This window comes from Gorilla gorilla, chromosome 1 (genome assembly GCF_029281585.2).
Source record: "Gorilla gorilla gorilla isolate KB3781 chromosome 1, NHGRI_mGorGor1-v2.1_pri, whole genome shotgun sequence".
Lineage (NCBI taxonomy): Eukaryota > Metazoa > Chordata > Mammalia > Primates > Hominidae > Gorilla > Gorilla gorilla.
This window is the reverse complement of record NC_073224.2, coordinates 127,576,602-127,589,429: the sequence shown is the minus strand read 5'-3', so window position 1 is coordinate 127,589,429 and position 12,828 is coordinate 127,576,602. Positions and strand designations below refer to the sequence as shown.

General features: G+C 41.4%; 1 protein-coding gene across 1 annotated transcript; it reads left to right on the top strand.

The window, feature by feature from the left end:
• Positions 1 to 3,811: 3,811 nt before the first annotated feature.
• On the top strand, positions 3,812 to 9,031 carry CHIA (chitinase acidic). Its single transcript, XM_004026332.4, has 7 exons — positions 3,812 to 3,977; positions 6,228 to 6,352; positions 6,551 to 6,674; positions 7,058 to 7,243; positions 7,685 to 7,804; positions 7,892 to 8,033; positions 8,778 to 9,031. The coding sequence occupies exons 1-7, from the start codon at positions 3,822 to 3,824 to the stop codon at positions 9,029 to 9,031; spliced, it is 1,107 nt and encodes a 368-aa protein (XP_004026381.2). The 5' UTR covers positions 3,812 to 3,821.
• The last annotated feature ends 3,797 nt before the right edge of the window (positions 9,032 to 12,828 follow it).

Here is a 12,828-nt window from a genome sequence, read left to right as displayed (position 1 = left end):
ATTTATTTGTGACAAGGAAGGTGTGAGACGAAGGTACCATGGTCATTTTTGATAAAGGTAGGGAAAGGTAGATCTACTGTTACATTCACTGAAAAGCCTTTGGAATCACCACCAAATCTCACTGAGGCTGTAACAATTTATGGCAAATTGGAAGGCAATCAATCCTTCAGAATTAGATTCTACAGGGTACAAACAATCGGTTCAAAGTACATGCTTTTTCTTTCTATCCAGGTCTTGTCCTTGTACTGAGTTTGCAGCTCGGTAAGTCATGGACTCCATGTTTTATCATTGAATGTATATATATATACGAGATAAACCATACTACGGAAAGAGAGCCGCTGTTTGCTTCACAGACAGATGGGTTTGATTTGGGAGTAATCTAGTGTTTTGGGTTGGCTGTCACTGCTATCCTCTTCAGCATGACCATCTGAATTATAAACTGGTACTCACTGGGCTTCATAGGACTATGGGCATCTTTTCTTAGAAGGCTGCTAGCTAGGCTTATCCAAAATCCCAAAATGAGTCTGTGAAAGTTAAAAATAAACAACTCCAAGTTAGTGACCAGTTCTGAGTTAGAATCTTAGGATGCATTTGCAAGAGTGTTCATACTAACTACCTCCACACAGAGATCAGGCATCTGAGGCACAGAGAGGGAAACAGAGGCAGGGCCAAAACTCACCGCACACTTCAGTGGATCCTAAACCAGGCCATTGTCCCTCCTGCTGACTACACACAGGCTCTGCCTACCAGCTGACATGCTACTTCACCAACTGGGCCCAGTACCGGCCAGGCCTGGGGCGCTTCATGCCTGACGACATTGACCCCTGCCTCTGTACCCACCTGATCTACGCCTTTGCTGGGATGCAGAACAACGAGATCACCACCATCGAATGGAATGATGTGACTCTCTACCAAGCTTTCAATGGCCTGAAAAATAAGTAGGAGGAGGGAGATATTTAATTTGGTATCCCCTTTTTCAGTACTTCCCAAACATTAATGCTTCTTAAAATGTAGTTCAGATCCATGGATCTGAGATGGGGACCAAGACTCTGCATTTCATTTTTCTTTTATAATTGACAAAAATTGTATGTGTTTATTATGGACAATGTAATGTTTTGAAATATGTATACGGTGCGGAATGGCTCAATCGAACGATCAACATATGCATTTCCATAAATACTTAATGTTTTTTGTGGTGAGAACACTTAAAATGTACTGTTTGCAATTTTCAAAATACAATATATTGTTACTAACAATAGTAACCATGTTGTACAATAGACCTCTGCAACTTATTCCTCATTTCTAACTGAAATTTTGTATCCTTTGACCAACATGCCCCCCAACCCCCATCCCCACACCACCCCCAGCCTCTGCTAACCACCATTCTACTATATACTTCTATGAGTTCAACTTCTTTTAGATTCCACTTACAAGTGAGATCATGTGGTATATGTCTTTCTGTGCCTGGTTTATCTCACTTAACATAATATCCTCCAAGTTTATCCATATTGCTGCAAATGGCAGGATTTCTGCCTCTTTTTTAAGACTTAATAGTATTCATTGTATATAAAGACCACATTTTGTTTGTCCATTCATCCATTGAGGGGCACTTAGATTGATTCCACATCTTAGTTACTGTGAATAGTGCTGCAATGAACATGGAAATTCAGATATCTCTTCAACACACTGATTTCATTTCCTTTGGATGTAAACCCGGTAGTGTAACTGCTGGATCATATGGTAGTTATTTCTTTGATTTTTTGAGGAACATCTATACTATTTTCCATAATGGGTATACTAATGTTCATTCCCACCAACAGTGTGCAAGAGTTCCTTTTTTTTCCATGTCTTTTCCAACACTTACCTTTCATCTTTTTGATAACAGCCATTCTAACCGGATTGAGTGGTATCTCATTTGATTTTGATATGTATTTCTCTGAGGATTAGTGATGTTGAGCATTTTTTGTACACTTGTTGACCATTGGTATGTCTTCTTTTGAGAAATGTCTTTTCAAGTCCTTGGCCCATTTTTCAATCAGGTTATTTGCTTTCTTACTACTGAGTTGTATAAATTTCCTATATATTTTTGATACTAACTCCTTACTTGATATATGGTTTCCAACTATTTTCTCCCATTCCATAGGTAGTCTCTTCACTCTGTTTCCTTTGTCATGCAAAAGCTTTTTAGCTTGATGTAATCCCATTTGTCTATTTTTGCTTTTGTTGCTGCACTTTCCAGTCATATCCAAAAAATTCTTGCTGTAGCTCTTGGAGCTTTTTTTTAAGGTTTTCTTTCAGTAGTTTTACAATTTGAGGTCATAAATTTAGATCTTTAATCCATTCTGAGTTGACTTTGTTCAGTTTAGTCATATTTAAGAGAAGGAAAGCTACAGGTGATTGCTACTATCAGTAATGGCATTATCGTGAATACAGCTACAGAATTTGAGTTACAATGACTAAGAGTAAATAAACTTCTTTACAGCAGCGTTTCTTGAAGTGTGGTCCATTGACTACTTGCCTCAAAATCATGTGAGGTACTTGAGTAAGTGTTAGGCCCTACTGCAATCCAACCAAATTGGAATCTCAGGGAAAGGGGCGATAAACCCAGATTTTTATTGTTGTCCTCCCACAACCCTTGCACTTAATTATTATGTATGTTAATGTTTGGGAATCTCTATTCGAGAGAATGTGTATAATTTCAAGCCAATTAATTTATTTTAACATTACAGAGGCTAAAAATGTAATTAAGCTCAAGCAACATTTACCATTTTATCTGATAGAATAGAATATTATATTAGCTATTCATGCTTTTTAAACTTACATAATGAAAGATACTGCCAACACACAATATTTTTTAAAGCCCAGTTTCAAAATTTAGATTTCCCTAGGGAACCCTGAGTGCATTCATGACAGGAACAACACAAAGAATTTTTATAAAGGAAGTTTTCAGTAGGGGAGGAAAATTGTTCTACAAAAGGCAAAACAAAAATATCTGACCAGATCCAATACTAAAGCAATGTATTTTAAATGGAGGGAGTCATGAATTTTGAAGTTTATCTGTTTCTATCCTTTGCTTTACAGGAACAGCCAGCTGAAAACTCTCCTGGCCATTGGAGGCTGGAACTTCGGGACTGCCCCGTAAGTCTTCTATGGAGAGCATGTTGTTCGTTTGCTATGGAAAACAAGTTAGCCCCATGTGATCACTGTCCCTTTAGACTTCACAATCTAAGACAGGGTATTGAGGATGTACATAAACAAATATATGAATTAAATATATTGCTACACCAGAACCTCATTATTAAGTGGAACACAATTTAGTTCATACATTTAATTTGGTGGACATTTGGGGGCCCTATCCACAGAGGTTTACTTACTGAGGTTCCCAAACAACCTCTTCTTAAAGTATTTCAAGAGTACAAACCCTGAGGAGAGTGTTATAGTGCTTCCCTCTATTTATCTTCTGGTGGGGGGAGGAATGAGAAAATCACACAAATAAACAAGAGGACTTCTTGGAGGGTACATGTTTGGGGAAGGAACACAGTGTGCTGGGTTTGCCAGGTATCCAAAGAAACAAGGGCAACGTGGGAGAAAGAGCAGAGTTGGGGGGATAACAAAATAAAGGGAATGTTAAGATACCATGGCTGGGAAGAGTAGTGATTACAAAGGAAGGAGAGGAGAAAACCAAGAACATGCTTTACTCTGGGCTATGGGTCCTGATGAAGAGCTCCAAGGCAGAAATTGAGAGCTTGATTTTACTCCAAGGTGTTGGGACCACCAAGGTCTCACCCTGCCTTCTTTGGGTCTCCCTCAGTTTCACTGCCATGGTTTCTACTCCTGAGAACCGCCAGACTTTCATCACCTCAGTCATCAAATTCCTGCGCCAGTATGAGTTTGACGGGCTGGACTTTGACTGGGAGTACCCTGGCTCTCATGGGAGCCCTCCTCAGGACAAGCATCTCTTCACTGTCCTGGTGCAGGTGGGGAAGGAAGTCCCAGTCTTTAGCCCAAAAAGATTCAAAGTCTTTCTTTCCAAGGAGAATTGGGTGGCTCTAGGGTAAAACAAAACTTGAATTTAAACTGATAGAATATTAGCATTGCAAAGAGTCTTATATATCGTGCGTTCATTAAACAAACATTTAATAGCAACAACAAAGCAACATGTGAGCTCTGTGCCAGGCACTGCTCTACATGTTGTTTTAAGAACCATAACTCATTTCATCTTCATATTTACTCTATGGCATACATACTATAAGTGTTATAATCTTTATTTTACAGATGAGGAAACTAAAGTACAGAGAGGATTTAAGCAACTTGCCCAAGATCACACAACTAGTAGGAATCATAACTTCCTCTGCAGTTTGGCTACAGAGTCCATTGCTTCTAAGCATTACACTAGGCTGCCTGTTATTACTGAGTACATATTCTGTGGCAGACATTGTCAGGCTAAATGTGAGAATAAGACACTATCCTTGGCTTTGAAGAACTTCTTCTGAGGTGGAAGACTGAAAGAATATGAACAATGGCAGTGCATTGTGATAAATGCCATGTTAGAGGTCTGCAGAGTACAAAAGTAACAAGGAAAGAGGGTAACTAATTCTGCTCTGGGGCAGGATCAGAAAGTGTTTCCTAGAGAAAGGGATGCTTGAGCTCAGTCTTGAAAGAAACTGGTGTTAACCAATTAAGTGAGGATGGGAATGGCACAAATGATATACAGATAAGTGTGAGCAAGTGGGTGATAATGGCTGTGAAGTTGCATGAAGAACCAGATAATGTGTGAACTTTTATATTATGTTCAGGAATTTGCACTTTACCTTTGACGCAATAGGACTGTTTTGAAGAATTTTAAATAGTAGAGAGCTGGCTTTTACCATAGAGGATAAATTAGAAGGAGATGAGAAGGCATGGATAGAATTAGGAGGTTATTGCAGTAAATCAAGCAAGAAATGATCAGGGCCCCAACAAAGGCTCTAACACTGAGGGAAGAAGAGGATGTATATAAGAGATATCAAGAGGATAGAATCAATAGGATTTGGAGATCAACTGGAAATAGGAAATGGAGAGGACCTCCAATTTTCTGACTTTGAGGATGGGTTTGATTTTAATGCTATTAACTAAGATGATAAATACAGGAAGAAGTGTAGATTTGAAAGAAAAAGAATTGACCTTGAACTTGATGAGTATGAGGTATCTGCAGAGCATCCTAACGGAGTGCCCAGTAGGCATCAGATAAATATCAATCTGGAGTTCAGGACAAAAAAGCTTGACTTGATATACTTGGTTTTTAGACTTACTGTCTCCCAAGACAGATTGTTTGCTATACCATTCTATGTAACAGATCGTCACCCAGCCTCTGAATAGTTTCAATGTTAAGTAATAGGTGAAAAGTCAATTTACTTACTTGTTGAATTGCCCTAATGATCATAAAGGAATATCTCTTTCTTGGCTGGAACATGCCTCTAGTCATAATTTATAACTTCTGGTCATTGTTTCTAGTTCTTCCTGCTGAAGCAACAGAGAATAAGACTGCATCTTTTGCAGTATATGGGCTTAATGTCTTAAGACAGCTGTAAATACCTTGTCTATAATTTCTCTTATTCCAGTTAAATATCTTAATTCCTTCAATCGATAACCACATGACAATTTTCAGAGCCAGCCTTCACTGGAACATACTCTGGCACGCCCTAATAGTGCGATTATAAGAACTAAACCCAGTACTCCAAATGAGATTACAGTCGCACAGATACAGGTGGATTAATCTCTAGTATTGAATGGAAACCTATCATCTAGCTGTTACCGTCTTCCTTATTGGCCAATACACCATTTTATTTGATGGGATGTCAGTCCTATAAAGTAGTTCATCTACTTTATGAAACAAATTTCTATACTGCTGGATGTAGGGTATCACTGCAACTACAGCTTCAAAGTATAGAGATACAATGGAGCCCTGATGGTCATCTGGGACCTGGGTTTTGGTCATGACCTACCTACTAATTCAGTGTGGGACTTTGGTGAAGTGTCCTAACTCTTATGCATATTAGATAGCCAAAAAATTCAATAATATTATCTATCCGATCTACTTTATTTGGTTGTTGAGAGACTAAAGTAAAATAAAATATGTGAAAGCAATTTAAGAGAGAGAAGCATTATACAGACATATGTTTATTAGTATTATTTAAGGAGCTAAAATCAGCATCATAGATGTCCTATTATGCCTTATTATTCTGTAGGAAATGCGTGAAGCTTTTGAGCAGGAGGCCAAGCAGATCAACAAGCCCAGGCTGATGGTCACTGCTGCAGTAGCTGCTGGCATCTCCAATATCCAGTCTGGCTATGAGATCCCCCAACTGTCACAGTGAGTGATGTGCCTTATCTTCAAACTCCTGGAGGTGTCACTCGGGCACACTAGACTTGTCCTTGGTCTGGCTTGCTATTCAGGGACCTTGTTTAGGAGACTTTAGAAGTGGTGTCCTGTGCCTGCATAGGTGTGGGAAATGACCATCAGAATGATTTTATCATTTTATCATTTTATCATCATTCCACCCCACCTCAGGTACCTGGACTACATCCATGTCATGACCTACGACCTCCATGGCTCCTGGGAGGGCTACACTGGAGAGAACAGCCCCCTCTACAAATACCCAACTGACACCGGCAGCAACGCCTACCTCAATGTGGTGAGTCCCTGTACAGATGCAAGAGCAGACCAGAGATAATGATGAAAATCACATAGAGATTCAGGCACAAAAGGCATCATAAGTTTAGTGGTTTTCTCAAATGGGAAATTAGGCTGCCATAATTAATTAAATATTCTCATTTAATTTCACACAGAGACTGGGACACAAAGTAAACATAAATTCTGCAAGTGTCTCACTTAAACAACTGTCCTCAAGTTGATCGTATTTCATTAACTACAACTTCACCAAAATGTTTTGAAAAAAATACTAATCCATCTGGAATTAACAGCATAGAGTTTTACCTGTCGGAATAGGGGACTAATATAACTAAGCACTGGGTCCTCAGCTGGTTGGGCCCTGTAACTAACCCACTGACATTGCAGGATTATGTCATGAACTACTGGAAGGACAATGGAGCACCAGCTGAGAAGCTCATCGTTGGATTCCCTACCTATGGACACAACTTCATCCTGAGCAACCCCTCCAGCACTGGAATTGGTGCCCCCACCTCTGGTGCTGGTCCTGCTGGGCCCTATACCAAGGAGTCTGGGATCTGGGCTTACTACGAGGTATGTAGATTGGACTGAAAAGTGCTCTGTGAATTCCGTGCACTGTGCCTTAGGGCTAGAATCTGCTGAAATCTTGAATGTTCATTCTGTCTCCTATCTAAATGCTTTAAACACAGCTGCTTAAAGTGTTTAAATAGCATTCATTTACATAATCCAAACGAATAGCATTTAACAATGCATAATATCCCTTCACACAACAGACTACCTTTTAAATGTAATTTATATTAGCACACAGGTAATAAAATAAATATACCTCTCATATTACTGTGGGTTCCCAAAATCATTTGACAAGCAACTTGATCCTCTTTACTACAAATAAAAACCTGTAACTAGAAATTGAGTAAAACCCCAACTGGAGACATGAAAGAAGAAAAATTTGAAACATGTTTTTCTTTAATGGGAGTAACATTTAAAAGATTTGAATCTCTTGACTTTTGAAAGATCTGTACCTTCCTGAAAAATGGAGCCACTCAGGAATGGGATGCCCCGCAGGAAGTGCCTTATGCCTATCAGGGCAATGTGTGGGTTGGCTATGACAACGTCAAGAGCTTCGATATTAAGGTAAGCTCAGTCCCTTAAATGTGCTGAGGTCCCAGCCCTGAGTCCCAGGAAAGCAAGTGATTCCTCTTATCCTCTTTCTTTAAACAGGCTCAATGGCTTAAGCACAACAAATTTGGAGGCGCCATGGTCTGGGCCATTGATCTGGATGACTTCACTGGCACTTTCTGCAACCAGGGCAAGTTTCCCCCAATCTCCACCCTGAAGAAGGCCCTCGGCCTGCAGAGTGCAAGTAAGTGACTGAGGGGGAATGCCCAGGTGTATAAATACCCCTTCTCCAACTCAAAAAGCAACCCTGATGTCTTCCCACCTCCCCACTGCCCAGGGATCCTCTTTCCACTTCACCTCACCGCTCTTGCCCAGATGAGAGACAGGTTTTACCCTTGAACGGCCATGTCAGGAACATTGTGCACTTATGGGAAGCCAGGCCTAACTGGGTGGGTGTTCTAAGTCTGCTAAGTCTTAAGGGTGTGGAAGAGCCTCAAGAAATTATACTAACATCAATATAAGTATCTGCTTCTCTATGAATCCCTTATTCAAAGTCTTTCTCAGCCCACCTGGGGAGATTTAAGAAACCCTCACCAATGCTCACATATCTCTAATCAGTGATTCAGGGGATGTATCAATTCTCTAAATTTTTTCCAGATTTTTCCTAGAATTTATTTGTTCACCATTTATGCCCAGATTCTAGAAAAGTGTTTTGCATACATTTGGTGGTTAGTAAATTTTTTTTTGAATGATTTAGATGTTATAAGGAAAGAGCAACCTTTTTTTACAATTAAAAGCCAGGCTGGCTTGACACAATAGCTTTACTTATCTCCTGAATATGGAGCTACTTTCTCTTCTCAGTTGCAGCGATCCAGAGCCAACTGCACCCCACCTCCACGCTTCCACTCCCACAGTTCTCTTCACCTCTAGGTGAAGCTTAGAGCCTCTCCCAAGCCCACTAGTCCGCTCTTACTGCTGTATGTTTCAGGTTGCACGGCTCCAGCTCAGCCCGTTGAACCAATAACTGCTGCTCCCAGTGGCAGCGGGAACGGGAGCGGGAGTAGCAGCTCTGGAGGCAGCTCGGGAGGCAGTGGATTCTGTGCTGGCAGAGCCAACGGCCTCTACCCCGTGGCAAATAACAGAAATGCCTTCTGGCACTGCGTGAATGGAGTCACGTACCAGCAGAACTGCCAGGCCGGGCTTGTCTTCGACACCAGCTGTGATTGCTGCAACTGGGCATAAACCTGACCTGGTCTATATTCCCTAGAGTTCCAGTCTCTTTTGCTTAGGACATGTTGCCCCTACCTAAAGTCCTGCAATAAAATCAGCAGTCAAAACATGACTGTCCTTGCTTTTAAGTGATTTGGGTGGAAACCTCTTCCAGATATGAAAATAGGGGCTATGCATGGGGGTGGAGTGGTGGAGTAGAGTGTGGGAGGAAGTGGTGGAGCTAACAGCGCCACAGTCTTCTATCTGCCTGTGTTCATCTGCATGAAGGTTGGAAGCTGTAAGGAGGAAATGTCTGAATGTTTGGTGCATGGGAGGGATGAGGATATGAAGAAGATAGGTCTGTCACCAGGCAATTTTCCTCAGGAAGGAGCTGAAGTGCTTCTGTAAGACTGGGGGACATAAGCAGTGCTGCCTGGCTTGCTCAAGGAGTGGAAGACTGAGACATCCTCTCCACTTCTACTGAAGTGGACTGGCAGCTTTGGGAAGATTTGTGCAGTAGACTCTCTTTAGGGTTTCTGCCTAGCCCATGGGCCAGCCAGGCTCCCTTTCTCAGGAGATGACACCTACCATTGGAATCGTAGTGGTGGCCACCAGCTGCTGTGCTTGTATGCATACCCCCTCCCATGGCTTGGCTGATATACTGGGATAGACATCAGGCTCAAGAGGGCCAATAAGATTATCACACCTCAGAATTTGCAGCTCGGAACAAGGAATTGCCTGTCATTACTCGTGTGGGTGGGTCTGCAATATGTAAGCTCAGGAGCTGTAGCAAGGGACTAGGGGGAAGGAAAAGTTGTCCTAGATGCAGAGCTGAGCTACAGACAAAAGCCAGGATGTGAGATGAGAGAGAACATTTACTGATAGATGGCTTTCTTCTTCTTCTTTTTTTTTTTTTTTTTTTTTGAGATGAAGTCTCGCTCTATCGGCAGGCTGCAGTGCAGTGGCATGATCTCGGCTCACTGCAACCTCCGCCTCCCGGGTTCAAGTGATTCCCCTGCCTCAGCCTTCCAAGTATCTGGGATTACAGGCACGTGCCACCATGTCCAGCTAATTTTTGTATTTTTAGTAGAGACGAGGTTTCACCATGTTGGTCAGGCTGGTCTCAAACTCCTGACCTCAAGTGATCCACCCACCTTGGCCTCCCAAAGTGCTGGGATTATAGGCATGAGACACCACGCCTGGCCAGATAAATAGCTTTCTAGCTCTTGATTATAGTTCCTTCCTGAGGCCCAGATGCACTTTTGCCTATGGATTTTGTGAAATATCCCTATAATTACATAATAAATTCCTCTTTGCTGCTTAAGCTGACTAAAGTTTGCTGCTTTTACGTGCAAATGAAAGAAACCTAAATAATGTAATGAGAATATAAGGGCTCATTTCTTTTTTCTGGCATTCTTACTATGTGTCAAACTGTTCTAAGTGTTTTACATGTATTTTCCTATTTAGTTTTCCTAGCAACTTTATGAGGTGGATAACGTTAACTCCAGGAAACTGAAGTAGAGACGAATTAATTAACCTGCCCCAAATCACCCAGCTAGCTAGTTGCAGAGCCAGATACATAGCCAGGTGGACTGGCCCCAGAGCTCACAGTCTTATCTACTATGTTTTACTTGCCTCCCTTGACCTCACACCACATTGTTCTCATGGGAGATGACAGCACTGGTGGCAGTAATGAGGTGCACACCACTCTCTGGGCAACATCATTCATTCATAAACTCACACCATTTATTGATTATTATGTGTCAGGTGATATTCTAGGTACTGAAGACATAGTGGTAAACAAGACATACTCTACTCTCATGGGGATTATATTTTGCTAGTGGAAGTATTAGATGATAAATAAGCAAATGAACAAATGAGAAAAATAAAACAGTGATAGAAAGTGACCAAAAGAGGAGACTACTTTATTTGGAGCAATCCCAGAAGGCTTCTCTGAGGAGGTCCTATACGGGATGGCCTTGACAGTCAAAAAGAGTTGTCTGTTTTGGGATCTGGGAAAAGTGTGTTTTGGGCAGAGGGACTAAGTACAAAGTCCTTGAGGTGGAAATGAACATGGAGTGTTAGATACAAGAAGCCCAGTATGGCCATGAGGTGGTGGGCACAGGGAAGAAATAGGCAGGGGCCAGATCATTCAAGGGCTTGAAACATGGTTAGAAGTTTGTATTTTATTGTAAGTGGGCTGTGAAGCCATTGGAAAGTGATAATAGGGATGGGGTTGATGACAGGATCTAAATTCAACATTGATGAGATGAGGCTGGAATAGGATTAAAGAACATAGGAAAACGGCACTCATGACGATGGTAGCCAATGGATTGACTGAGCACCTTTGTGACATGCCTTGAAGACTGAAAACAGAAATGGGGACTTGTGTCTTCAATGAGCAGAGGAAGGCAAGAGACAGTAAAAGTGGGTATCACTAGTAATGTCGTTATATTTCTAGTCAAAGAATGATGAAATCTGGAGTAAAATAGAGATAGAAATTTTGGGGGTGGCTTTTGAAAGGATTTTCTTATTTAGGTCACTACTAAAGTAAATAGCACTGAGGGGGGACATGGGCATGTGGGGCTCTGGAGTTAATGAAAAAATGACATGACATCAGCTGTTGGCTTTGAGGAAGAGCGTCTTTGAACAACATAGTGTCCAGTGGCTAAATCAAAGTGGTTTTCAAAACTACCACCTTTTTCAATGCCACTATTTTCCCACAAAGATGAATTCTGCCACCATTTCTAGAACAGGGAAATTATTGCAGCCAAAACAAGTAGTGTCCCCTCCATTTTTCTTCCTATTTTTACATATTAATTGGTCATTCAAATGCATGTTTACTGTGCACCTACTATGTGCAAAAAGATGGTGAGCATGAGCTAGCTCCCCTGACCACTCTGACCTCACCTCCAACAATTCTCACTCACTCCATTCCAACTATGTCGTCTTCTTGCTGTTTCTCAAGTATTCCAGGCATGTGTTGCCTCAGGGCCTTCAAACAAGCTAGAACACACTTTCCATAGATTTCCATTTGACTCTTTCCCTCACTTTCTTCAGGCTTTTCCTGGAAGTCACCTTCTCAGTGAGGTCTTTCCTGGCCACTCAACCTGATTTTGAAACCCCCTTTCTCCGCCTCTGCCTGCTGTGCTTCTTTTGCCCTTTCTTGACACTTGTCACTACCTGACCTACCATTCATTTAATGTATTTACCTTTTTTATCGTCTGCCTCCCTCACTAGTATTAATCTCCATGAGGAAAGGCATTTCTGTTCACTGCAACATTCTCACTGCCTAGAACAAGGCCTGGCATATTATAAGAGAATAAATACTTGGTGAATTAATAAATGAATGCGGTAAAGGAAGTGAGATAGGAATTAACAAGCTGACCCCTCGTGTCAGGTGGTGTGTGGTCCATGACAGACTTCTCTCAGCAGACACAAAGGGTTGGGTAGGCCTGCAGTTTCATGCAGGCCAGTCCTGGGTGCCTACCACTCACAGGAGGATGAATTCTCTCTTCTTGTTACCTGCCTGCAATTTCCCATTCCCAGGCATAGAAGATAACATGTTATGCCCTGACTGTGCTAAGAGGAATAAGAAGATGATAAAAAGATTAATAACAATAGAGAAGTAGCAGCAACCCGTTTGAATACAATGTAAGAGACCAGAATATGCCACCTCAAAATAAGTATTATTTTGATTTGAAGGCAACTGAAAAGAGTCACATGCAAGAGAAATTCTCTGCCTTCCCACTATAGGCTAAAAAACAGGACATAAATTTATAAAAGTCTCTTGTCCATTCTCTACCAGGAAGTACAAATGGTGGTGAGCC

Bases quoted from the DNA above. Each gene is read 5' to 3' on its own strand.
- CHIA (XM_004026332.4), top strand. From the start codon at position 3,822: ATGGTTTCTACTCCTGAGAACCGCCAGACTTTCATCACCTCAGTCATC. The intron at 6,353-6,550 runs GTGAGTGATGTG...ACCCCACCTCAG, and splicing joins GAGATCCCCCAACTGTCACA to GTACCTGGACTACATCCATG. The intron at 8,034-8,777 runs GTAAGTGACTGA...TGTATGTTTCAG, and splicing joins CCTCGGCCTGCAGAGTGCAA to GTTGCACGGCTCCAGCTCAG.